This window comes from Stylophora pistillata, chromosome 4, assembly GCF_964205215.1.
Source record: "Stylophora pistillata chromosome 4, jaStyPist1.2, whole genome shotgun sequence".
In the NCBI taxonomy this organism is placed as follows: Eukaryota; Metazoa; Cnidaria; class Anthozoa; order Scleractinia; family Pocilloporidae; genus Stylophora; species Stylophora pistillata.
The window spans coordinates 33,901,803-33,929,086 of NC_142522.1; the positions used below are offsets into that span (position 1 = coordinate 33,901,803).

The 27,284-nt window shown below is 36.6% G+C and overlaps 1 protein-coding gene across 5 annotated transcripts; it reads left to right on the forward strand.

Moving 5' to 3' along the window:
* The first annotated feature begins 3,650 nt into the window (after nucleotides 1-3,650).
* Nucleotides 3,651-25,574, forward strand: LOC111332338 (uncharacterized). 5 transcript variants are annotated; one of them, XM_088758117.1, is made up of 32 exons: nucleotides 3,651-4,058; nucleotides 5,583-5,670; nucleotides 5,851-5,925; nucleotides 6,774-6,871; nucleotides 7,831-7,863; nucleotides 8,364-8,438; nucleotides 10,085-10,144; nucleotides 10,492-10,580; nucleotides 11,339-11,450; nucleotides 12,243-12,338; nucleotides 12,455-12,528; nucleotides 12,917-12,971; nucleotides 13,092-13,187; nucleotides 13,601-13,696; nucleotides 14,548-14,643; nucleotides 15,574-15,630; nucleotides 15,793-15,888; nucleotides 16,695-16,784; nucleotides 17,395-17,460; nucleotides 17,972-18,052; nucleotides 19,032-19,069; nucleotides 19,421-19,493; nucleotides 20,122-20,188; nucleotides 20,838-20,908; nucleotides 21,180-21,203; nucleotides 21,310-21,369; nucleotides 21,906-21,965; nucleotides 22,090-22,208; nucleotides 22,750-22,798; nucleotides 23,139-23,225; nucleotides 23,741-23,785; nucleotides 24,904-25,574. In XM_088758117.1, exons 1-31 carry the CDS (start codon nucleotides 3,768-3,770, stop codon nucleotides 23,753-23,755), a joined length of 2,487 nt encoding a protein of 828 aa, XP_088614243.1. In that variant the 5' UTR covers nucleotides 3,651-3,767; the 3' UTR covers nucleotides 23,756-23,785; nucleotides 24,904-25,574. The 5 variants fall into 5 exon arrangements, with proteins under 5 accessions (XP_088614243.1, XP_088614244.1, XP_088614245.1 ...); XM_088758118.1 differs by lacking the exon at nucleotides 17,395-17,460 and having other exon boundaries at nucleotides 24,904-25,047; XM_088758119.1 differs by lacking the exons at nucleotides 7,831-7,863; nucleotides 8,364-8,438 and having other exon boundaries at nucleotides 24,904-25,047.
* Nucleotides 25,575-27,284: the final 1,710 nt, after the last annotated feature.

Below are 27,284 nucleotides of genomic sequence, written 5' to 3' on the forward strand. Positions count from 1 at the left end.
CGGTCTCACAATCATTAGTATTCCAGCTTATTTCAGCATCTTATTTCCTGTCATTAGAGTCAATTTTCAGCTCTGTGAGAAATAAAATATCACTGAATCGAATAGTTTCTCGTGGGTCGAAAAAAAAAAACATGGAGGTCGAAAAAACAACTTCTAGTGGAGATTCTACACAGGATATGCTTCTCGATTTATTTTTTTCAACGGTGAATTTGGGAGCTTTCCAGCTGGCTGGTGTCTTTAGTATCTGTGTTCTCAAGTTGAATCTAAGCCAGAAAATGCCAAAAACTCTTTAATCTTTAGAGATAAATTCTTGCTTAGATAGAGAAAACAGCCATTGATTCCAGTAGGTGAACGTAGTTTTGTCTCAGATGATTGTTGAACGGTAGTTATGGTTTCGATAGGATTTTTGCATTGGGCAAAGGTGCAAAAACCGGAATTTCACCGACATGTTTCTTCAGTCTCCATTAGAAGAAAATCTGACTCTCTTACTTCAGGGGTAGCCCGGAAAAGGGACCATAAGGCGAAACCCAAACACGAGAGCCAGCTTGGAGGATGACTGCCATCTGGTAGTCATCACGGTCAGAATCACGATTTATGAAAATCGTGATTCTGATAAAGGCTTGTAGAAGTGTAATGAGGTTGTGCTACAACATTTTATCCTGTCTTTTTTTTAATATCATAATTTGTTGTCGTTGAAAGAAGACATGCACGAGCACTATATGTCACCATGGTAACAGGGCTAGAGTTCAGAGTAAGATAAGTTATCTTCTATTAATATATTCGAGGAAAGCTTTGAACTGAAGTTTTTACTTTTCTATTATTAAAATACCAAACTTGAACAATTCCTCCTATAAAATATGCTTATTGATATCATCCTATCTTTAAACCACTGCTTGCATCCACAATTTTTCGTTGCCCCTCTCATTCAGTGTCAATTTAATCTCACATACAACAGGATACGATTTCAGACAAAAAGGTGAATTGAATAGATTATCTTCGTTGCAAAAGCTGACCATGATTAGCTTAGACTGAGCTTTCATGAGCTTCTTCGATAATGATATCTAATGAGCGGAAGCCACACTGTTCCCGCAATTAGTTTGCGACTAAATCGAATATAGCGGAACCGCTTTTGCAAGATAATTTGTTTCTTGTTTGAGCGAATCATAATTGATAGAAGTTGGTCTGAAAAATATCATTTTGGGTGAGGAAAATAGATAAGATCGAGTCATACGGATTGAATACCGTTAGGATTGGAGGACACCCAAACGAATTTGATGCTCCCGATAAGGAGACCCTTGTCTCGCTTGCTAATACTCGAATCCACGTGCTTTCGAAGGGCATTTCAGGGTAAATAGCGCGATTATCTCAACTCCGACGTAAGCGCTCTTCAGCTAATTGTGATTTGGGTGCTACCACCCACAAAAGAGAGTACTGCTCAACTCAGATTTTAACAATTCTTTTTCTCACTCTACATGTGCCGGTTGTACATTCATCAGGTGCGGGTTTAAGTAACAGTTCAGCACCACTGACTTACCTGCAAAAATTAACAGCATAGATCTTGTGACGAAAAAAATTGCGAACGGCATCATCCCTCAAGTTGGTACAGATCTTCTTGTCTGAAACTTCTAAAGTTATGTGCCCGCAAACTACAAACGGTTTAATTTTTTATTTTCCAAAAATAGCTGAGAAATCTCGGTTAGCGATTGGCTAAGAGCTTTGATCTCTGAGACTCAGATCATGATGAGTTAGTCACATCATGACATGTGACTCCCACGTGCTTAATCGAGATCGGTTTAGAGTACTTCGAACATTTTTTTTTTACTCAAAATATGCCACCGGAGATGTTTACTTTATCGCTCCTAGCCCAATTTGTCATAGGTAATAATAATAACAATCTTTATTTAACGTGGAGAAACACTTAGCTGATAAGCAGGAGCCCATCACTTGTGGGCTCCTGCTAAAAGCTAGTTTACAGGTTTTCCACCAAACAACTGAAACAAATAATTCAAATTGAAGATACCATTATTAAGAATCCCATCTGGCCGAAGGCAAACCATTTGGCTATTTACAGGCATGGCCGAGGATTTGAACTCGGAGCTACTGTGAAACAAATCCAGGTAGTGGTCAAGATGGGACTCGAGAACCCGGGAGCGGCGGATTGCGAGTCCAACACGCTAACCACTCGGCCACACTGCCTTCTCAATCTGGTCAATCTGCTATCAAGAATTGTTATAGTTTGATTTTGCTTTAGATTTTTTTAATCACTTTTTAAGTTGGAAGGTATTTTAAGCAAACATTTCTCTTCCATGGAGAAACCCCCTCCCCTCCCCTCTCTTGGAGCTTGCTACTCTCGGTTCGTATCCCTTTTTGTTTTCCTTTACGTTTCAAGATTTGATGGGTAACTTCCCCTTCTCAGTTCCTATGTTATATAATTTCATGTATTTTTCATGTACACGCTCAAGGGGATAAGGGTTAAACTTCTCATTACCTATTTCTTGCATGATGTAATACTTAGTACAACAAAGAGAAGTTATATGTGAATCGCACAGCTAGCCCGGTTGGAGGACGAAAATGATAGAACATAAAAACCTGGAACTCTCCCACTCAATATGAATTTTTTTTGCGGTTTAGTTACGTGTGCTTTCTTTTAAAAGGTTGAAGAAGGTTTTCGGCCTCAATTTTTAGTGAAAACAAAAACAAAAACAAAAACAAAAAACAAACAAAGGAAAAAAAAAAAAAAAACTCAGAAGCTTAGCCAAGAGGATTTTTATGAAATTTGGTTTGAATCAATCTGTTCGAGAACTTTTCTCGAAAAAGACAACTTTTAATATCATTAGGTTTAAATCTGATACTGGAAAAACACTTTACAGTACAGAGGCCCTGTAATCTGGAATTTTTTAAAATAGTCTAGTTAAAGTGCCTGAAAATTTTAATTCCTATAAGCAGATATTAAAGAAACATACCGGGGACATTACGGAGTATTCTTTTAGCAAGGAAGCGACGTTCTTTCACCGCAAAAAAAGATGATTCTATATACTTTTAAGCATTTTATTTTCTGCTATTATTTTATTATTTCAATTAGGCTCTTGTAAATCTCAGTTTATTGCAAGTATATATATTGTTTTCTCCCTGTGCATAGCTTTTATTCTTTTGTTAACATCTTTTGTGTTTGTCAAATTTTGATTGTGTATAGTAGGTCCACGTTAGCCCTTCGGCCGCCAATCAATCTCAACCTACTTATCAAATAAAGTTTACCTTACCTTACCTTACTTTTTCTTGCTTGGGAAAGTCATAGAAGCCCATATGGCTGGCAAGTCTGCAGGAAAAAGGGCATTTAATTACAACGGTATATTCGTGAAAAACCCTTGATAAAGCCAAGGTATTAGATTATAAAATGCTTCACAACAAAACACAAGCACCTTAGCCAGGTTGTTAAAAAGCGGCAGGCTTTAATCCAGGATTAAAAGTTTAAAGGAGATAGAAGGGTTAGACCTTTCCTGTTATCAAGTTCAATTTTTCCGTGTGAAAAGTTTTTCTTCAACCTTTTGGGTTTAAATTGATATCAAGGAAAGGGAAGTAAACGAAACATCCTTCACTTCCGCTTCTGTATGAGCCTGCAATTTCCCGAGCAGCGCCTTGTGTGGAGAATGCGTAAACAAAGGCCGGGGACCGAAGCGGAAACGGAATTAGATCGGAACAACAGCTGAGAACGGCACGCTTACACTATGAGTGGGAGAATTAGCTTAGTCTCTGAAAAGTTGAGATAAATGTTTGCAAAACTCAAGCAGAAGATCGCCGAAGAGGAATCTACCTCAGACTCCAGCCGCTCTTTGCCTTCTAGTCCGAGCAGTCGACGAGCGAAAGTCAATAATGGATGGACGGAGAACAAATGGGAAACGCGAAGACTCATCAATGCGAGCTTGTACGAATCAAGGGAATCACTCCTTAGCGAAAGCAGTGCTGCTTCATCAGGGATCAATTTATGTAGACATGTTTCTTTCACGAGCAGATCAGCTTCGACTCCAGTTGGGACGCCTATCGAACCACCAAGTTTTTCGGTAAGTAGTAGTGATGATTTGCCCACTCGCGCTCTGTTTCTCGTTCCTTGTTTGCCTTTCCTCTCATGACTTTTTAATATCACGCATTGTTTCGCTGTGACCTTGACTACACTGTGTTCCAGAGCCAAAAGCGTTTCAGAATATCATTTGTTTTGGCCAGAAATGGTGATTTTGTAAATGAAGGAATACTTGCTTTTGAAATGAACTTGAAGCTTGATGCTCTTTTGCCCATACAACGTGAATTGTGGTTTAGTCACGGTGAATTAAATTTATGATACATATTCCACGTTGCCAACTTATTATCACTCTAAAGCTAAATATTGTGATGAAGAACTCCCTAATCGTTTCAAGGAATGTGTTAGCAGGGCGATTTAGCAACACGATGAAGCTGTCCTTTTAAAAAAATGCGTTCTGTTGTTGATCTGATGTAAGTTAACACAAAATAATAGAGTTCATAAATAATGAATTACGAATGTTCGGTTAGAAGTGATTCTTTTTGATCGACTGTAGATAGATTCGAATTTGATTTAAAAAGTTTTATTGAGAGTTATACTTTCGCAAAAGTCACCAAATTCCCTGTAAATGAAGGTTTTTATTTGCCTGACAGTTGTATCTACCCTCATTCTTGCTTCAGTGATTTTACGACTGTCTGTTCATGCTCTGTTGCACAATGTAGTGTTCCTAGGTACAGTGTTTATGGCTCAGGTTTTTTTTTTAAATCTGTTGTGGCTGATTGCATGTAAAAGCTTGACATGGCCTCCTATCTAGTCTGGCACAGATCTTATCAAGATGTTTTCCATCCCATTATTTCCTTATGCATACATGTAAGTCACACTGATCAATAAACCAATATTTACCTGTTTTTACAAGGAAAATAATAGTAATTTTATGCTTTCCTCTTCCAGCTTCATAGTGGTATACAAGGGCCCTTAAACACTCAGCTTATTGAGACCCTGTATTTCACTGAGAATCTCTGAATTTCCTAAGCCCCTTCTTTTTTTATTTAAATCTTGAAATTGAATCCTTTGTGAAAGTTCATTCAGATAGTCTCCAAATTTTATGCCTTAAACTAGCTACATGTAGTTTGAAATCTCTAGCAATGCATAAGAATGCTGATATACATGTACATGCAAATCACAGCTGTAACAGTGAACAGTGTATGTAGTGGAACCTCTCCACAATAGCCACCTTGGGGACAGAAGAAAGTGGCCGTAGTCGAGAGGTGGCCATTTTGGCGAGGTAGGGGTGTAATGTATGGACAGCCCAACTGGACCAAAATTAGTGGCCATTGCGGAAAGGTCGCCTTTATAGAGAGGTGGGAATTAGTGGAGGTTAGACTGTATTAACTAAAAAACAACATTTGGGGAAAGGGAGAATTAATGAGATTTTCATAGAGTGTATTATTTTAGATTATAGAATGTAGCTCCAACCATCAATAAGAGCAAGTTTTCTGGTTCCTAGTGGTGTCCATTTGGAGGTACTGCAACCTTGTGGAAATATAATGATATTTTTTTTTTGCTGCAGGTCAACTCTCGGTCATCAAAGGAAGAAATTCTTCATTTGCTGGCAAAGAAAGGAGATCAAGTCAGTAAACTGGAGGCAAAGATTGCAGGTGAAGAGATACTCCAAAATTCCTTTAAATGGAACTTCTCAAGTTGAACTTATCATCCAGTTTGTAGGTTTATTCAGTACTGTAGGTGATCACCATAAGTGTAAACAGCAAACATTATGGCTCTATGTTTGCTCAATCTACACTTGTTCATTGCCATTGCTGTTTTAAATTTTTTTCTAGATATGGCAAGTCTACTGAGAGAGCAAACCAGAGTTAAGGAGTCACTTGAATGTGCTCTTGAGAAGCAGAAGGAAGGTAATCACATGGGGATACATTTTTGAATGTAAATGGATGCCATGTGTAACTGCATGTAGTATAGTCAAGTTGCGTTTAATGACTAAGGAAAATAACATAGACCAGATGTACCATCTTCATGAGCAGTGATCTTCAGAGTTTTCAGGACAAAAGTGTGAAATAACAGGACGTTCCGCACAAAAATAGCTCTAATCAAAGAAATTAAGCTGGAAAATGTGTGCTACAGCTGGAAATTCTTCAATCCCTGATGGCTGGCAGAACTACTAATGATGCTCAGCTTAATAGTACAAAAAGTGATTCTGATCTGTGGTAGGATGTCAGTTTGTTTAAGATGGTGATCTTAAGATCAGATCCTTTATTCTTCCTTGAAAGGGGTTTCTTTATTTCTTTCCTTGCTACATTTTGTGATTGTGATATATATCCTTTTTCTCTCTTACACAATTTACTTCATATTTCCCTGGTCTTAATTTTCATTCCTTCATTCCTTTACCGTATCATGTGATTGATAGAAATTGTTTTGCTCTTTTTTTTTCCTTTTACTTGACATGTCTTACTAAAAATTATTTTGCACTAAATTGTGTCTTAATTTGCAAATGTCAACTTTGCCTTCTTCTAATACTTAATACTTGCTCAGTGATTGAGTGTTATCATTTGCAATTCACTCAGCTATGAAATAAATATATGTTGGACAACAATCAAGAAAGCAGAATCATTTACATATGGCCAGAAACTGAAGAAACCTCAGCTGCACATTTTGCTTGCTTGAAGAAAGTCTGATGACTGATTGACTGATGATATAACTAACTGTTAAGTCAACCTGTAACTGAAATGTGAACTATACTTTACAGAGCACTCTTCAAGATTAAGAATCATGAATATGGAGTTTGAAGAGAAATCCAGGAAAATGAAAAGTGAATTTGAGAAGACACTAGATGAAAAAAATCAGGTATTATTTTAAACTTTCATATTAATTTACGGATCAATGTACATGTAATACAGTGTACTTGTAGATTTGACTGAAGTTGTTGATGCCACGATCTCTGTTTTATGCTTTCTAGATTTCATTTAAAATTATAAAATTTGAAAACAGTGGTTAAGAATTGCCAGAAAGTAACAGTGGTTGTTGTTGAATTCAAAGGATGGTGTTTTTTTTTTTATGCTAACTGTAGAACATAGTACAGAACATAATTTTGTCATGGTGTGCACAGTAGAGTCTAGTTGAATTAATCCTGTTCAATGAACAGTTTCTACATTTGCTGCTGTACTCAGACACAGTGGTAAAGATTAAATCTCTAATGCAATTGTTTTGCAAAATGAGTAATTGATGCAAATCGTAGTTGTTGACAGTTGTAATAAAACTACTTTACATGTAATTTGGTTTTATCAACTAAGTTGAAATTGTAAATTGGCCACCATAAAGAGTTAAAAACTGAAGTTTCGAGCATTAGCCCTCCATCAGAACCCTTTGCTTGAAGTTTCAGCTTTTTAACTCTTCACGTTGGCTAATTTACAATTATGTCAACTCAGTTGATGTATAACCAAATTACCTTGTTACCCCCACTGACGCAGCACCATAGTTTCTTTAGAAACCTACCCCCTTTATTCATTTTACTTTACATGCAGTTGCAGTAATTGTAGTCTAAAGACTAATTCCTTTTCTGTAAACAGATTATTTCATTGTGTTAGATTAAGAAACTATAGGGTGATGGTACTACAATTGTAGCAATGTTCATGCACATATACATGATCCTTGAAGTAGTATAAGTTAACTCACTTTTCTGGAAGTTGCAAAGTGCCATGATTGATTCTAAAATGACATAATTTATTAGTTTTAAATTTTAAATTTTCCAAGCTACTGTTAATCAAAGTATCAAATTATTAAAATGTTTGGAATTAAACTTTTAGGAACTTGAAAGTAAACTAAAGGAATTAACTTTGGTAAGGTTGGATTGTTGCTATAATTTTAAAATCTTTAAAAATCCAAATCAGTGTGGCCATTAGTGATAAAAATTATCATTTGTTTAAAGAATGTACCCACACTGATTTTAGAGGGCTTTCTTTTACATTATTTTGTAAAATAATTTTCATGGATTTACTGGCATGAATCAAGACAGGAATGTATCAACAGATTATTAAATTCAAACACATTTTTCTGCTAGAGTTTTTTTCAATTTACACTTTGGTATTACAAGGCACTGGCAAAATTAGATTCAATGAAAATAAATATTGCGTATTAAATAACTCACTTTTGATTTAGAATAACTTGAGATGAGTTAAAGTCTTAATACCAACTATGCTTCTTTGGTTAAAACATGAATTGGCTGCTTGAATATCAGCAATACAACTATGACACAGTATTAAAATGAAGTACATGGCAATTAGATTTTCAGAATTCGAAAATATCACCTCTAAGTTTATAAAACATTCTGGTGGTTTAGGAAAGCACACGTTATGCAGACTTGAATGAACTTAACCAACTTCAACAACAAGAACTCACCAAGATGAAGTCCTTGGTAGGTTTTGCACTTTGCAACTACCCCTAAACTTTAGCTGTACTACACTTTATTTGGATAGCATATATAATTACAGCCAAAGACTTAAGTCTCCTTTATGGCCCTATGAAAATTTAAATAACAATGACAGTTATAAAAATACCTATAATAATCAAATTAATTAAATAGCTAATAAAAATAATCTTTCTGTCAATTCTAAAGCTCTAAGGTGTGAATTTCTTTGTGCTAAATTCAAAGTAACTTCCTTTATATTTCTTCACAGTGGAAAAGCAGACTAAATCATAAAGTGTTGTTCCACTGTTTAACAGTATTACATCTATATTACTGCATGTTTTAAGTAGTAATTATGAATTCTAAAACTGTAGATGTCATTGATGACAAATTCAGCTTTAAAAAGATGTTTACAAGGTACATGTTAATATGGCTTGATTTCTGTGCTCAGGAAATTTCTTTGGAATTTCTTTTGATTACCAAATTTGACATGAATTTTTGAAAATCATTCTTCATTGATTCATGAGGCACGAAGACGAAGTCATTATTTCCTGTTTCAGTGATGCAAGTTAACCAAAAATTAAAATTCTAAGGTGTGAAATAGAATCAGAATTATAACTGAATGAATAAGTACTCAAGTTAAAAAATTGATAAATGAACAAATACACTTATGAATAAAAAATAAGTAGATGATCAAAGTTATTAAGAATGGATTGGTAAAGGAAAAATATTCCAGTGAGCAAATGAGTGACTGAATGAATGTAATCGAATAGATTAATGGACAAAAAAAAAAAAAAAAAAAACAATCAGCGTACCCGTACTTGAATATTAAATAGAGATCCTATAGACCACTCTCATAAATGGCTGCCGGATTAATATTCTTTTGTTTAAATTTAAATTTGCCTGGGTGGCCTCGCTTGAGATAATGTATTCTTTTGAATTTTGTACTGGAGAACGAGGCCACCTAGGCAAATTTAAATTTAAACAAAAGAATTTTAATCCAGCAGCCATTTATGAAAGTGGTCTATCATGCATCAACTTAGTAACCAAACACCTTTTTATTTTTTATCATTGTTAGTCATGGTAAATGATTTAGCTTTTTAGGAAAAAAGGTTAATAGTTGAAGCCCAGTTCGCTTGTACTGATGGGAATTTTTTTGGAAATTACAAAACATGAGTCTTATTGTAAGCGTTTTTATCGTACCACGCTACGTACGTTTGTACTTTTAACAAGTGTAATGATAAACTTACTGTGCACAGGTGTAGATCAGACAGAAGCAAAATTGGTAAATTTTAAGAAACATCCACCGGCTGACAATGTAGTCAAAGTTCTTGAAAATATAGTAGTTTTGAACATTATTAATTTTTCATCAACAAAAAACTTAGCCAGCCTGAATTATAACATGTTTCAGCTTCAGTGATAAAATAAGGACTAACTTTACCGCTTAAAAAATCAGGTTTCATATCTGGAATCATTCGTGCCTTTTGTGCTCTAAGAGTAAAGACTTCAAAAATACATCTATCGGATCTTTCGCGCTAAATGGAGATCTATCTAATGTGAAACATCCGTAAAACTTACATACAGTTTATGATAAAGGTAATGGAATCCAGGTAATAGAATTCATAAAAATGACCCATTTTGTAAACTCTAAATAGTTTATCCAGTACCAAACCGATGCTACTCGCAAAGCTGCAGAAATATTTGAAAAAAGCAAGGTATGAACTTTTAAAGATTTTTCGATAACAGTGATTTACAACAAACAGCGTTGTTCTAACTTAAAGTGAATGGACGAAGTGAATTAAATATATTTGAAGTCAGTAATTTCTTTGCTGAGCTTTCACACATTAACGTTTTGAAATGAGTAATAAATGCAAGTTATTTGGTCAATTAAAACTAAGTGCATTTTTACTAGAGATGGAACCCCCTGTGATCTATTCTAGATCCTTCAGTTTATTTTATACTGATATCTTTTAGATTAGGAAATTAAATGATAATAAAAGTAAAACAATGGTTTTCTTCAACTCTAGAAAATCATCGGCCTGTGTTTTGGTTTTTTCTGCAGCAAATAGAGGACTTAGACAAATCTTACCTTGAACAAAAAGGAGAATTGGCTTCTCTTCAGGAGCGTTTAGATGACTTGGCTCGTGAAAGGTTTGTGTTCATATACAGTAATGATTGTTTCTTATGTCGGTGTACTACATGAACAATCAATTCCATGCCAAAGGAAATACACCCAACCAGATAGCAGGAAAATGTTATATATTCGACAGCTTAATATCCCAGCGGGCATTGCGATCTTTTACCCACCGAAATTTTGTAGGTAGTGTACACACTTTCGATAAAACTCACATGTATACGGAGAAAATACAATTTACTCGAGCGATATTTCATAGTGCACCACTCGAAAGCGTTACATTATAAATACATGATTCATCTTTACTATCCTTGATCATCCGTTTAAATTATTGCATCGTATAGAGGATGCTTGGGAAGACAAACTTTGTGTTTGACTGCTCCGTCAAAGATGTGCGTTGCCTTTTGTTTTTGACTGCGACGTCAGGGATGCGCGCTTTGTTTGTTTTTGTCTGCTATATCAGTGCTATGCACTGTCGCAGTTTGTTTTTGACTGTTACGTCAGAGATGCGCGCTCAGTTTGTTTTTGTTTGCTACGTCAATGCTATGCACTGTCGCAATTTGTTTTTGACTGTTACGTCAGAGATGCGCGCTCAGTTTGTTTTTGACTGTTGCGTCAGTGATTTGCGCTCCCTTTGGTTTGTTTTTTACTTTCTTTGGTTCCTTACTATTGCTTGACGCAAGAAACTGTTATTTTCCTTTATAATGTTGCCACTCACTTAAACCAGAAAGCTAGTTTTTGACCTCGTCTGAGGTGCTTCTTTTTATTTTGGTAGGACAAAGTTCGAGTCCCGTGACAAACAACAGCAGGCACGAATAACAAGTCTCGAAAAAGAAAAGACTTCTCTTTGCGACGAGGTTAAAAGCACTGTGAATGAATTAACACAGGTAGGAACGTTGTTGAAACTTTGCATGTACGCCCAGTTTTTTCATGAAGGGAGTTGGGCCATGTCTTAAGACGCGAGACCATGGCTTGGCTTTAACGAATTACTGTGTCCCAAAAAGTGTAACAAATCCGGAGGGCTTCAAATGCAATGACCCCCCCCTACCATTTTATAACATAACCAAAGTAAAGCGCGCGCTCTGATTGGTCAATTTGTTAAATGGTATACTACACTGTCCTGAAGGTCATAAACGATGTAGGTTGTAATAGAAAATTTGGATGATTTTATATTTGAACGTTTCTTAATTCAGTTGTGCTTTATATTTTGCTTTTGTTTCTTTGCTGTGGTTAGTCTCAAGCTGTAGATTAAGGCAGCCGTCATAAGTCACAGAGTAATGGTAATGGGAGCGATTATCTGGGATTGTCGTGGTTTTTCTTCATCAAGCTCTATGATTGGTTAATAAAACTCACGCCGTCCTTTCAACCAATCAGATACAGAACCTAAAACCATTCGCAACTTAGCTGCGTTTTAACCTTTGTTTTTTCCAGCCATGGTGACTACATATAATTTGGTTTTGGTTTGACAATACCTAATCGATTTCTAATTGGATTCAGTTGAACAACTAGGGCCAAGTTCCGTTTTTACAACTACTTCCGACATGCCATCACTAGCGAGAAGAGAACCAAATCGAATGTCAAATGTCAAATGAGTAACCAAGGGTAAACATTAGACTCACCTCACAACGTACATAGTGCACTGTTATGCTCGACTTATTAAAATAGATTAATTTCCTCAGAAATCAGTACAGCTCGATAGAGCGGAAAAGTCCCTCCGTCTTAAAGAAGAGGAACTGGTTAACTTGAGGCAGACGCACGCTTTGTATAAAAATAAGGTACGATGAGCTACAAAAATTGTTTCCAAAGCACACTGTAAAAAATCTGGCTGGAACAACATCTGCGGTGTTTTTGTTTTCATCTGAGAGCCTTGTTCCTTTTTGCATAACCATAGGTCTCAATGGAACTGGAGCAAAACGAAGGAGAAATTGCTCAGTTGAAAGAAAGAGTTGGCGATCTTCAACAAAGGTGAGAGTGAATTAATATCCGCTGCTTTGCTGTAGAGTTATTCAATTTGCTTTGATTCGAACAAGAATCGAACACCTTAGACAAGGCCGTTTCTCCGATAATTTTTTGCACCTTCAGTATCTAACCGATTTGTCTTTTTGTGCACAAATACACATAACACGCACACGTGCATGTAAATCGACAAATAGCTGTAAGTCTTCCAAAAAAAAAAAAAAACGGATTTATCTAATTCTCGAACCAATTCTAAATGTAACCCGGTAGACAATGTATAGTAAGTTTTGCCTGCTGCATGGTTTTAGCGGTACTTCCAACTAGATGTTGTTGCTGTGTACAGTATCCTTTCCACTTGCGTCTCTCCCTTTTGATCAGTTTTTGTCCCTTGTTGTAGAGTTGACGATAGCAAACTTTCGGGAAATGACCAGGTTCAAGCTATGGAAAAAGAGGTACATGTAGGTTTAGATAGTGCTAACTGTGACCGTACTAGTAATTATGGGAACTTCTTATTTTTTTTCTTCAGAGTTTAATCTGGTATATTAATATGTTGATTTCAACCTTAATTACAGAGAGAGCAGCTTGAGAATCGGCTCCGTGAAACTCGTGATCAACTCAATGAATTGAGGGCGAATTCAAACGATCGAACAAACACTCTGGGATCTCTGGTAATAATTATTTTGTCGTTGTTTACATGTACATCAACATAGTTTTTTTGTTCTCTCGAAAAACAGAATTTCGTCAAGGAATTTCCTTCCTAATGATTAAAAGAGTTCTTCAACCTAAAACTCCCAAATTCTCCCTTCGCCTTTCGAATATACCGTGCATTTGTACAGTCGAGAACAAAGACCGTGATATTTTTTTTAATTATCACTTGGCAGTTCCGATATTAAGGAGTTCATTAACTCCTTATCGTTGGAACTGCCACGTATAATACAAAATGTAGTTAATTTGATTTACAGTATGGAAGAGAAAAACAATCATGTTTTACAAATCAGCAGGGTGGCCATAATATAAGTACTGAGATTGGAAGTGTGAAAGAATTGGAATTTTATTCTTTTTATTTACTTGTACTCTCTAGGTTAGCACTCTAAATGAAAGATTCGAAAGAAAGGAATCAGAACTCACCGAATGCAAACGAAAGTACGACCAGGATTACGAAAGCTGGAAAAGTAAAGTATGTTCTAACTGGTGCTGTTTCATTTGTTATTTAGATATTGGTTTTCATTAACGTTCTAATAAACAGGACAAACTAATTGTGTTGACTAGATGACAGTTTCATCAAGTTCACGGCCACGAGCTAAGTGGGTGATTCCAGTCAGCGGTTAATCTCAAGACTACATTCTTACGTGTAACGTTGCAAGTTTGTGAGAGATGGCATTCTTGTGTTTACCTGCATTTTGATTTCCTCCTTTCCTCAGCAGACTTGAGCCTTTTCGTGGCGGTCATTTTCAAGCGTTTTCCCACCCTACCCCTTCCTCCACCATTTTCCTTCTAGGGATCTATCCAGTTTTGACGGATGCTTGAAATCGAGCCTCATGGTTGGGTTGTAGTTATTTTTTCGGGTCTCGGGCAGTGTACTATCCAGGGGCTGTCTTTACTCAGTGAAAGATCCTGGATACCGAAAGCTTACCTTCGATTTCAGCGTGACAGCCGCTGATGTAGAGTTTATAAATTAAAAAACAAAAGTTCCAGTAAACGACCGTGCTTGTTGCGGATCTTAGAAGAGTTAAGCTCCGAATAATTTGGTTGTATGTCAGTAGCTGTAGAGAAACTGCCAAAGAAGTTTTAAAATAACATTAATTATCACTGCAAAGCCATACACTCTGTGTCTAAATAATAGAATAGGTCGTCATGACGAGAAACTGAATTCGTTACTGATAGGATGACAACCCAATCAGTCGAACTGGGGTGTAGTGTTGGTCGACCCGTTACTTGTATTGTTCTCCGACGAACTTGGTTCAACCTCTAAAGCCCTTATTCGCATTTTTTTTTTTAGGCATTAATTTTTTCAAATATTGTTTGCAGAACTTTCAACTTGAGCAGGAGTTGGCCGTATTACAGGAGGAATCGCTGTCAGGAAAGCGCTCCTCAGACAGGCAAACAGCGAACTTGGAAGGACAGGTACATGTTTATACTGCGCAGCTCTTTCGACCTCTTCTATTTCTTTGTACTGTCCATGCAGACATGTGGGTGTCTTGCATATGCACAGTTAGATCAATTACAGCTTTCAAGAACCTTCCTATGTGCTTTATTGTAGGCAGTTGAGACAGCAGTTTTCCCGACGAATCGTAGAGTTCCTTAAAGTGCACCTAAACCCAAAAATTTTTTTTCGCTTAACGAAATAAGCTTATTTTTTGGAGTATTTCTGTGCAAAAATTTTTTAATTTGGTTAAATCTTAAATTTTCTGTGCCTAGTCAAAATACGGAAAATCGGCCGCCATCTTGCCCCACGACCGAGTTTAAAGAGGAATGGCTCTAGCGGATAATGTGACGTCAAATCGAGAACACGAAAGTCTGCTTTTCACACATTTTCACTTGTTTGGGAAGGTTGTGGTCGATATTGTCCGAAATATGCCGACCAGGTGTGTTGTATGAGGAATGTATGAAGCGTGATACCCTCTTGCAAATTTCGCACGTTGCTACATCCTCCTACAACACACTTAGTCGGCATATTTTCGGACAAAATCGACTACAACTTTCCCAAACAAGCGAAAATGTGTGAAATGCAGACTTTCGTGTTCTCGATTTGACGTCACATTACCTGCTAGAGCCATTCCTCTTTAAACTCGGCCGTGGGGCAAGATGGCGGCCGATTTTCCGTATTTTGACTGGGCACAGGCAATTGAAGATTTGAGCAAATAAAAAAATGTTTGCACAGAAATACTCCAAAAAATACGCTTATTTCGTTAAGCGAAAAAAAATTTTTGGGTCTAGGTGCACTTTAAGACCAATGCAATCTAGGTTTATTTTACAACACTCAACGATTGAAAATTGTTCTATGCAGTGATAATTTCTCTCATCCTGCTACATGCTCCTTGTCTTCGTTATAAGGTGATGCGTTTGGAAGCTGCTCGGGAAAGAGAAAAAAGTGAAATGCAAACAAAGCTGGTAAGAGCAGGAATATTTGCCGTCAAAACAATTTTTTTCATCATGATTTTTGATCATCATATTACAATTGAGTTATGTACAGGTGCTGAAATAATAAGAGGGAGAAATCCAACCTCTTGTGAAACGTTATCAGAATATTTTCATGTAATTGCTTTCAAATAGGACCAGCTGAAAATGATCGAGAATGAGTATTCCAGACAGGAGGACTCATATAAGCAACAAATAGCTGACTTGGAGGAGGAAAAAGAGCAGCTACAGGTACGAATAGTACAATTATTTACTCCTGCCGTGATGCCCGAAACATACTTTATCTAGTCCCTTTTGAGATGAAAAAAAAAAAGAAAAAAATCAAAACATTTTCGAGAATTATTGGAAAGCGTACATAATCAAGTGGTGAAGTGTTTAAGTGTTGGATCTTGCTAAGACCACAGATATGGAGATCATAGTAATCGTGAACTAATTTCAGTGGATGGATCATGTCGCATGGGCGGGCTTTTAACGCTTTCTTCTATGGAGAACTTGCAGAGGGTTCAAGAAGAGCCGGTTACCCATTTCTAAGATTCAAAGACACTTTGATGGGGATCCTTAAGTGTTGTGTTTTGGTTTATATGTTCTTGAACACACTTTGATTGGGATCCTTAAGTGTTGTGTTTTGGTGTATATGTTCTTGAACACGCTTTGATGGGGATCCTTAAGTGTTGTGTTTTGGTGTATATGTTCTTGAACACACTTTGATGGGGATCCTTAAGTGTTGTGTTTTGGTGTATATCTTCTTGAACGTGGAGAGACGTCACAGGGAACTATCAGGTGTGGCGAAGGTCCACATCAGATGTCTTTTGCAAAAATTATGATGACAGCTTCTTGAGAAGTGTGGGAAAAAAAAAGTGATTCTAAGCTTTTAGAATTTATCTTGTATTTGTGCCATTTCCGCATCGGGTGAAGGGCATGGATATAGAACAGATTCAGTTTCCAGGCAGCACAGTCAGACGTCTCGCCTATTTTGTAAAGAATCGATACAACATGAAGTGCATTAAGCCAATCGAGATTGATTTGTTTCTTTATAGAACGAACTTCAGTCCAAAGCAGAGGAGAACCGACAAGTTTCACTGTGCTTGGAGGACGCTATGAGAGAAACAAATGAGCTCAAAAGCCAGGTTAGCCAAATACTGTTCAGTGACAATGAGTGAAATCACAGCACAATGTACATTGCGTCCCTACTTGTACATACTAGTCTTGTGGTTGGAGGGAATCTAGTAACGATTTGTTAAATGAATACTTTAAAATGGTTTCAGAGTTGAATTCTTTGAAATGGAAGGCAGCACCAACTGTAAATAAATGCTTTTAAGCAAAAATTTAAAATTTTTTGCAAAGCCACTAGACGAGCGCTAGAGTTTCAGATCTTTTTGTTCTGTTCAACGAGTAAATATAAACTTAAATAGTCGGGTCTTATCAAATCTAAAACTTTCTAAAGTTTCTTTTTCATATACAGTACATTTAAAGTTCTTGTTCATATACAGTGCTTTTAAGTACTTTTTAGTATTATCTTCAGTTAGTGATAATTAATGACCAAAGAAAATAAAATGAAATCTTTGGTAGCAGCTTTAGGATAAATTCAGTTATGAAATGCAAGTTTAAATGTACATGGAATTTAAACTGAATCTAGAGTTAAACTTCAAAGTCTTAAATAACTTAACTAATAATTATCTGTTTTAAGTTTCAATTAAATTAACACAAGAGCTTGAACGTAATTTACAATGCTTTCAGATTGCTAAATTCGAGGAGACACTAAAGGAGAAAAATAATCTGTTGACTTGCTTTAAAGAGAGTAAGGTAAGAAGGCAACGATGTTTAAACGAGGGAGTAGACCTGGAATGTTTTTTTTTTGTGCCAGTGTTACGGAACAAGGTGCATCACGACAGCAGATACTTCTACAATCCTTGTTTTGCTTCCAATTCTTAATTTCTATCCCTACCTCTGTTTATCATCAAGTTAAGCTTCCCAAAGAAAGTAACGTTACCCAAAAAAAAATTAGCCATCCTAACGGCAGATTCTTACCATTCTTTCTCTTGACTGATTGTGTTCATATACCTCGCGTAAAGCTTAACGTAGCTTTATCTGTTAGCGCTAATTTCTCTTTTTAAACCTTCACTAAGGACGCATATTTTACTTTAATATATTAGAAATTGTAACGAATATTTTTCTCAATTTTATTTCATCATTTGCCGCTTGTTGATGCGCAATTTATTTTTAGAGACTATTTAAACACTTGTCGTTATTAATTTAACGACCTCTGTGCATATTACTATTTTCACTCATTGTGTTATCCCTGCGGCGATTACAGCTTGATTCACCTTCCCATGTTGTGAGTAACCTCGGTCCTGAAGCACTCGAAAACCTCAAAGAGGAGCTGAAAATCACGCAGGTAGTACCTCGCTTCTTGTTACATTATTGTACAAACGAGAGATGTGTGACGCGGAGACCTGCTGGTCAGCGGAGTGGACGATAGGGCCCAGTTGTATAAAGGGCTGATAACGATATCCAACGGATAAATCGCTATCCTGCGGATAAGTGAGAGCAAAACGTATAGCATTATCCACCTGATAGAGTTTCATCCGGTGGATAGCGTTATAGGACCTTCGAACAATCGAAACCAGGTAGATAAGTCTAGGATGAGACATTACAAGGGGGAAGATATTTTGCGGTCAACAACGCGGGCTCAAGTGTCCTAGGTCTATAAATTTAGCGAAATTAGCGGAAAATAATAAGGGCTGACCTTTAAAACCGAGGAACTCTGTTTTCGTCGAAGGCACTTTCCTATTTCCAAAGGTTTAAAGGAGAAAATTAATTTTTGAAAATTTTGTTAGGGGGTGTACCAGATTTTTGGAGGTTGTTCTGTAAAAGAAAAGCGGCAAGGAAAACGACGCCTCGGAGCAACAGAATAGGAAATCAACCATGCGAACGACTCAAAATTCGTGTTTCCGCGGCAAAACCTGGCGCATGCGTATACGTTATTCAGCTCGGTCCTCCGATAGTTATTTTCCTTAAGCCCATTTAAGCTCCTCCTCATTGGTGGTTTACGGGTGAACTGAATTTTTTGAGAAAGTTGTGAGTAACCAGTAATGGAGTAGCGTCCTATTCAAGTGGGAGCACACTTTATCTAGTCGCTTTATGTATCACTGAAACAGGAATAACTTAGAGTACAATGAGGTACCCAGTTTTTGTTTACAATACAGCCTTACCTACAAACAGCAGTAATTGGGATACATAAACACGCTATAACGTACAGTTAGACAGGTCTCATCAAGGCAATTTCTGTATACACATGACTGTTATATGCGAAACATATTAACTCTTCCGAATTTCAGAATTTGTTGAATTGTTAGCCGTTTTTTTTTCTCAAGGATCGTTACAAGAATGCAGAAGAAGTTTTAAAACAGAGGTACCATTTTGTTTTTTTTTTTATATATTTTGATTAGCTCTTTTTTGTTCGCGATTGTTTGTTACACCAGTCTTAGGACAATTTTTAACTAGGTAGTTTTCATTCAATTTTGTCGTCATTCAATTGCAAATAATTCACAGGAGACTTTGGTTAGGTAGCCCGGATGAGTTAGTAGCATGATACTTTATCTTGATTGGCTTATTTCGATGTTTAGTCTATAGCATCCAAATGTTAAGTGCTTAGTTTTCATTACAAACAGCAGTCATTGAGAAAACCGCTTTTAGCTTCCTTCATATATATACATATATATATCGCCATTTTCGCTTGGTCTTTTTTTTCTCCTCAACAAAGGGAAAAGACTATCTCTGATCTACGGAAAATAGTCACTGAAAAGGAGGAGTTACTGAACCATTCAACCACTAAGGTAACAAAAGTGACCATCAAGGTTTGCGATTAAAAATTAGAAGGGGATGGTGGTCATTTACATCATTGGTGGCTTGTATGTCAACCTACAGATCTAGACTTTCTCCCCCAGGGAAACGTTTCTTGCAAACACTAGGTCAGCAACTGAGAAAATTTGCATCAAATCAAGGAAACTGTTGCCAACTATGGAGAAACATGAACTCGAGCATTTGCAATTAATTATCTGCCATATCCAAAATAATATTTGTATCACAGCAATTTTCAATGGAGTATCGAGAGGAACCGGAATTTTTCTCTAGTTTTCTTTTTTTCGCTCAGTTATCCGGTCAGAAAACTAGCGCCATTCTTTTCCTCATGACTTGGCCCCTAGTGCCAGTCCCTCGCCTCAAGCAGTTTGCCTGTCTTTCTTTTTATTTCTCACTGGCCAGTGATAATGTCAACCTTCGCTCTGTTTGGCCGTTGTGATTATGTTATTTTTTTGTTTTCCGACATGTAATTAAAAACTGTTTAAACATATTGCCAGATCACTATCGTTGTTCTTATTCCGCATCAGTTACGTCCCGCAAACGATAGTTTAAAATGTTATGGAGAACAAATCTAATTACCTATATCTTGTGGTTTCTCTTTAGTTGAGGCAATATGAAGAAAACAACAGATATATAGGAAATGATAGAACTTACAGTTCGGAAAGTAGAGGTGAGTGAGTAGATTGGTTGTCTTAGTGATTGGTTCTATGCCCATAGCTTTTGTTGTTGTTATTTGGTAGTTTTCATTTGTTCGGTTCAACTGAAATGTCCGCGTGTGCAGTGTATGCTTTCCTATACGGAGCTCAAGAGAAATCGAGCAAGAATTTGTCACTATTAGGGCTAGTGGTCCATCGTAACACGTATATGCATGCATACAGTGAAGGTAATTGAAAAATATGACAACCATTATAATTAGAGCAATTTTGAATTGTGTTAGAAGCAATTCGACATTACATTACATCTGTTTCATTTCGCTCTCTGATTGGTTTAGAAACTCGTGCCATTCTCCCAAACAGTCATATGCAGGACTAAACCTAATCATGATTTGATCACTTACCTGATCCTCTGATTTGTCTTTGTTTACTTTTGGTATTTTCCTCGGGCTAATTAACCGATTACTTTTGGTATTTTCCTCGGGCTAATTAACCGTCGTGATTACTTTGGTTTAGGTTCACGAGTTGAACTTTTGTTATAAGTACACTTGGTTATAGATACAACACCAACATCATCTTTTTTTTTATAGTCTTACTCCCGTTTGATTCTGAATTTATATGTATATTTGAAAATCATTATGACACTGTTTTTAATCACCTCTAAAGATTCACACAAGTTAATTACGAATTTAAGAGAAAGAGTTAAGGAACTGGAAGAGCAGCTTCAAGAAAGAGAGGTAGGCGGTCAGGATGAAGAGAACTTTAGACTTTTATCGAAAAGTCTGTTTTTTAGTGGTGTTTTTGCTTTGAGTAGCATATTCCAACAATCATAAATCGCAGTTTGTCTCAGTTGTTCAATTTTTACAATGTACGCTAAAGATTTGTGTCAAAACATTTTAGCTCGTCTCGGAGGAGCAAAAGAAGGTATTTTTTTCACTATATAGGTTGTGAAATAATGTTTTATTTATCAGACGATACATATAACTTTCATTTTTTCTTTCTGACCAGATGCTTCTTTTGGATGAAAACGAGGTATGCCTCACTCGATCTTCTTGTATTCTTATTGATTGTTATTTTATGCTCATTGTTTGCTTTTTACATTCATCATTAAAGTTTTAAGTTTCTTAATAAACTCCAGTTACGTGACCTCAGAAAAGATAACAATCGACTTGAAAGAGACTTGGAGGACAAAGATAAGGTAACCATGACGATAAATGTAGATTTTGATAAAGGTTCATCAAAAGGGACCTTTACGAAAATAAAATAAATTACGAAATTTTGCAACTGTCGGCGGATTCTCTATATTTATGGTTAATGGCTCATAAACTGTCAAGTACCCCATTCTGATAGTGGAAAAAAAGCGCCAGAATCTGCTTTTCTTATAATTTACCGAACTGTTTACTCTTGTGTCCTTGTGTGCTGAGTTTACTTTCAAGTTCAAATTGCTGTTCATTTGAATACGAAAAATCTTTCTACCATCATATTAACATCAGCCCCTTTTTGTACCTCAACGTTTACGTGCGGTTTAAGTTCTACCATATCCAGTAAATGAATGTTCAAAAGTACAACTCTTAAGCCGTACACGAACACGCTGGAAACGTATTTTCAATACGCAGTAACTGTTACGGAGATTCTCCTATACTTCTTGTTGAGCGTGCTGAGTAAGCCATGTTTTTGTTCTTGCTATTTCTTATGATCTTGCGCTTAACAATAGGGATTTCTCTATCTCCACAGAAAATAAAACTTTTACAAGCTAAAATTATAGAATTAAAGAAGGCATTCCAACGAGAACTGGTAAGATGATTTGTTTTTGTAATTTCATAAGTATGGCTGGAGTCAACTCCATAAACTGCAAAAAAAGAACAGCTAAGTAGACACGCATTTTCTTGCAACTAAATGTGCTTTTTTTATTTATAAGAAAATGGCTGCCCCGGGGGGCGAACCTGTGCAGAGAAGTCCTGGAACTCCGAATGGAGACGTCATTGTACACAGCGATGAAGAAAAAGAAAGACAAGACTATCTCGAAGTTAACTTTAAGTATCCTTTGATGTTTCCACTATCGATGATGATGATGATGATGATGAAACTTTATTTATGTGTCTGTTAGGGATCTAGCTCCTGACTAGCAAGGTGCTAATTGGTGACACAGTATAGTTAGACAATAAACATTATCTTGTACTAATTAATATCGAGACAGATCTTAGAAACTACGAGGCACACATTCCAATGAACCAGTTATCCGTTATGTCCTCTTACTATTCTTCCTCAGTCAATTCAGTTAGTTGGGCGATTAATCGGTAGGTTACTAGATTAGTCAGTCATCCAGTCAAGAAGTTAAAGTGACAGACATGACGTTCAGTTAATCAGTCGGTCACCCTGTCCGTTTGTTCGTTCTTCCTTCAGTCGGTCGCTCGTAAAATCGCGCGTACGTCTTCGTTCGGTCGATCGCGATTGATTTCTTTAAATATTTTGCTTCATTTTGGGGGACTTGTTTGGGGAGTTTCCTTCTGGTATCTTCGGTACTGTTGTATCGTTATACGGTGCTCTTTGTGAACTCATCGCCTTAACCAAACGTTAGATATTTAAAACACGTAGTTTTAAAGTACATGTGTAGTACAAACAAGCAGGTAATCATGGTGTTTGTTTTAGACATGCTGGTTGGGATCTGTTAATCGCTGTTGTGCAGCATTCTTGGAAAGTAGTGTAGATCTTCCCCTCTCTTTCCCAATATATTTTTTTTATAGGCGTGGGGTAGTCTGACCTGACTTTATTTTGGGGGGGAGGGGGTAATCAGTGAAGAGTTTAAAACCAGGAATACCCCTTCTTAAACAGAAATAGACTTGAAATCCTCTCGTTTCTTCAGAGTCTCTGTGGCGGTAGATTTTTTACAAATATAATCTTCCAGTCGGTACCGGTACGCCTTTAGTCAATAACTGATTTCATTTCTTGCCGTTTTTACTTTTGTAGTCACGTCAGCTAATCAACGTGATTGGTCACTTGTTAAGATTTACCCCGAAAGAGGACGCATGCGTCAGGGAAGCAATGGAATGGAAGGTTTGTTTGAACATTTAATGTGGTTACTTCTCTGTCATATTATTATTATTATTATTATTATTATTATTATTCTTTATTATTGTTTGTGTCATACAAGTGAATTCCTAAGATTGGCCAAAGCCAGAGGCTTAAATGGCTTATGGTCAGAGACAAAGAGTAATTTTTCAAAGAACAATAGACTAATCTAAGGTATTCTAATCTAATCTAATCTAATCTAATCATAGAAGAAGAATAGTTCGCTAGCGCCCCTACTTGCTACTCTTGCTTCCTTCGTCGTCTTCGTTATAATTGTTACAGTGGCTAACTTCGTTGCAGCTCGGTTGGACTTACGCTCAGAGAAATACTCTAGGTTTCGAGTTGAGTGTTAAGCACAGCTACAACTATTCTGGGTACAGGGTTGTATTCTGTCAGTAGAAGTGCATCATTTAGCGGAGAGAAGTACAAGTAAGATCCCACGAGTTCAGCAGTTTGTGTTATTGAGACGAGTAATGCCTTTATTTTTTGTTTTCTTTCAGTTGCCATTAGATTAGGATTCTTAAAAAGAGTGTTGTTAGTTTTGGGTAAGTCTACATGATAACCTATCCTCAGTGTAGGTTTTACTAAAGCAATTTTTTTTCTCTTCTTTTTTTCTTACCTAAAGGTTGCTTTTCGTCAAAACTGAAATAAATATCTGATTATATGTACAGCAATGCCTCGCTGGTCTAATTAAACTACACTGTAAGTTATCTAATAAAGGCAACCTTATTAATCTAATTTTCGTGAACCTAAGTGGTCAATACGAGCTGCACTATTTTCGCAGTTACTACAGTTACTCTTGTGAAAATATTGAAGGGCAGCAGCCAGGATGAAACATAGTTGAAATATAAAAACGATCTCTGGCTAAAATGATTAAAAACTACGAGCTTTCGACTCCCCGAACTGCAGTCTTCAACGGGTACAATGAATGATAAGAAAGCGATGAGAAAATTTAAATAAAGACATGAACTGCGTAATAATGAGAATGTAAATGATTATGAATATTTGTTAAAAAGAATGTTGTATTGTCCAGGTAACGGGCAAGAATTGTTATCTGCGTTAGGTGTCACTCTGGTATGCTACGCTTCTAATGTTTTTCTGGTTCTAAAGGTGCCTTTGTCAATAATTGACGCGTTTTCAAAATCAATGGCGTGGGTGTTGGACCAGGCGTGATTAGCAATCCTAGAACCTTTGACCGTTGTTCTAGAATTGCTAATCACGCAATGATGGAGAAATATCAAAACTGCGGCCAAAGGTTCTAGAATTGCTAATCACGCCTGGTCCAACAACCACGCCATTGATTTTGAAAACGCGTCAATTATTGACAAAGGCACCTTTAGAACCAGAAAATTATTAGAAGCGTGGCACACCAGAGCGACACCTAACGCAGATAACAATTCTTGCCGACAATACAACATTTTTTGTGACAAATATTCATAGTCATTTACATTCTCATTATTACGCAGTTCATGTCTTTATTTAAATTTTCTCGGCGCTTTCTTATCATTCATTTTACCCGTTGAAGACTGCAGTTCGGGCAGTCGAAAGCTCGTAGTTTTTAATCATTTTAGCCAGAGATCGCTTTTATATTTCAACCAAGTTAATCTTGTGTTTATTAGCTCTTCAACACTCAACTAACTTGCCATAAACATTTCTGTTGCAGATGGAAGCATAGAACGTAGACAAAAACAAAACTTTTTCTTCAGGGTTTATCCTGTTTTTCAAATGACATGAGGTGGCCACGAGACTCTATGTCATCATCATCATCATCATCATCTCATTTTTTCTAACTTATAACGGTCTAAATTTTCTTGTAAAATGCAGCGATAAGTTATAAACGCAGCGGAGTTAATATTCAAAATGTTATAGGAATTATGAAAACTGAACCAAAAAATAGGACATCAATAGACAATTTTTCCGTAAAAGTCAGTTACAGAAATAACCTTTTGTGAAAGCGTTACCTCTCGTTGACAGAACTGGTCATGACAATAAAGTGGAAGCTGGAATCAGCACCTTACAAAAATATATATAGAAAAATAACCTGACAATTACAGAAAATATTATGTGGAGGGAGGTAAAATATCTTCTAGAATATATTTTTAAGATAAAACGTCAAAATTAAATTTATCTAAAGACGTGATAAAATTCATCAGGAAGGAGAATAAATTATTGAAGTCATTATTATTTATCTCTCGAAATGGATGAGAATTTTTACAGACTGAACATTTTCAGACACAAGTCAAGAGTGTAATATATTATTTGTAATTGAGCAAAAAAAAAAAAAAAAATATTTGGGAATACTAAAATAAATGCTGCCAGAAATTCGAACTTTGACATGAAGAAACTATCTCTTGTATGTGTTTAACTCTCAGTAACGGAGTGAGAAGACCGTTCAAACGGTGGCAAACAGTGTTGCCCCCCCCCCACATCCCCCTCCCTGCCCCACAAAAAAAATTTAAAGAAACAAGTAATTACAGTAATGTCTTATTTGATTCAGCTATAGAGCTGCAATTTTTAAAGCTTGAATAAATTATTTAATGACCTACAATAAAAGACAGTGCGACCGATTTGGGTGACAACTTTCCTTTATGTGTTATTCAATTTTAAACCAAACCTCTTGCAATACGCTGTATTAGGCACCTTTTTGACAGACGGACTCTTTATACACTCCAAAATCTTGACCCTTAACAATCTGACTACTCCAAAATCCGCTTTGGATTTCCTAATAATACGCTTTGAATACTTTATTGACAGCCGGGTGCTTTTGGTTGAATTTAGCTATAAAGGGCATTGAATTACTCAAATTGGTTAATTGTAGTACCACTTGTAGTCACAAGACAACTATTATCATATTTGTCAATCAAAGTTCTGAATTTTTTTTAGGCCTTATTTCCGTAGGGTTCGTTACTGCGAGGATCGCTTTCATACATTTCGTGAAACCACAGTACACACACAAATGATTTTCATATATTAAAATTCATTGTTATCACTTCAACGGGTTTAGCTATGACCAGCTCCCAGTTGGCTTGTTAGCTCAGTGGGTAGAGCACTGCACCGCTATCGCAGAGGTCATGGGTTGAAATCCCGTACGGGCCTGAATTTTTTCAGGCCTTACCTCTACTACTACATGAGTAAGGTTCATTACTACGAGGGTCGCTTTCATACATGAAAGTTTGATATATTACTCCTTTTCATAAATGAAACTTTCGTTCAAATTTCTACATTATTTTATATTTTCTGTGGTCTGAGACTACGCCTCAATTCTACAGTTCAAAACGTTTGCACATTATATTTAGTAACAAGCAATAATGGTTAAAGTTGATTTGTACAACGCTCACGAATCACCTTGTTTTCACGACACAATATACTTTATTAACGATGCGGGAAAAGCTTTTTTTTCCGACTAATATTAATTTGCTACTTAGCATGGAACATTTTTCTTATTTTTACCATAGTCCATTTAAGTGAAGAAACAATTGCAAAGTTGTCTTAACGTTTCCTTAACGGCGCTATGAACTTCTTTGATCTTCCAACAATAAAGAAGGGGATTTAGTAAGGAATTAAGGTTGACAAAAGCAACTGCAAAGATTTGTGCTACGAAAAGTGTCGAAGTTAATCCACAGATGAGCGTTATAACCGTGGCTAACATAAATGGGAGATAGCAAGAGATTAACGTCAAGTGAACCCACAGTGAATTGATAACTGTCTGTTTGTATCTCGCCATCATCAGCTGGGCAGCTTCTCCTTGACTCCCATGATCTTGCACGGCCTTTCGCCGGCACCGAAAATAGTGATAGATTCTTGTGTAGGAATAAGTGGAGGTTGTTATCTTCAACATGACTGTTACGCCGCTAGCAAAGGAGTATACCCTCGTGCTCCACAACGAAGTGGCACCCACCAAATCGCTTTGAACCCACAGTAGAAAGACAACAAAACGAACTCGTTTTACTGTTACAACTTGCCTGTATCGTACTTGTAACAACAAAGCCATCAGTCGATCCACCGAAATTACGCTTACCGTCGACAAAGATACACCGGAGAAAA

Coding starts and splice junctions, on each gene's coding strand:
- LOC111332338 (XM_088758117.1), top strand. CDS start 3,768: ATGTTTGCAAAACTCAAGCAGAAGATCGCCGAAGAGGAATCTACCTCA. Junction 13,697..14,547: donor ACGAAAGCTGGAAAAGTAAA/GTATGTTCTAAC, acceptor TATTGTTTGCAG/AACTTTCAACTTGAGCAGGA. Junction 17,461..17,971: donor CTTGCTTTAAAGAGAGTAAG/GTAAGAAGGCAA, acceptor CGGCGATTACAG/CTTGATTCACCTTCCCATGT.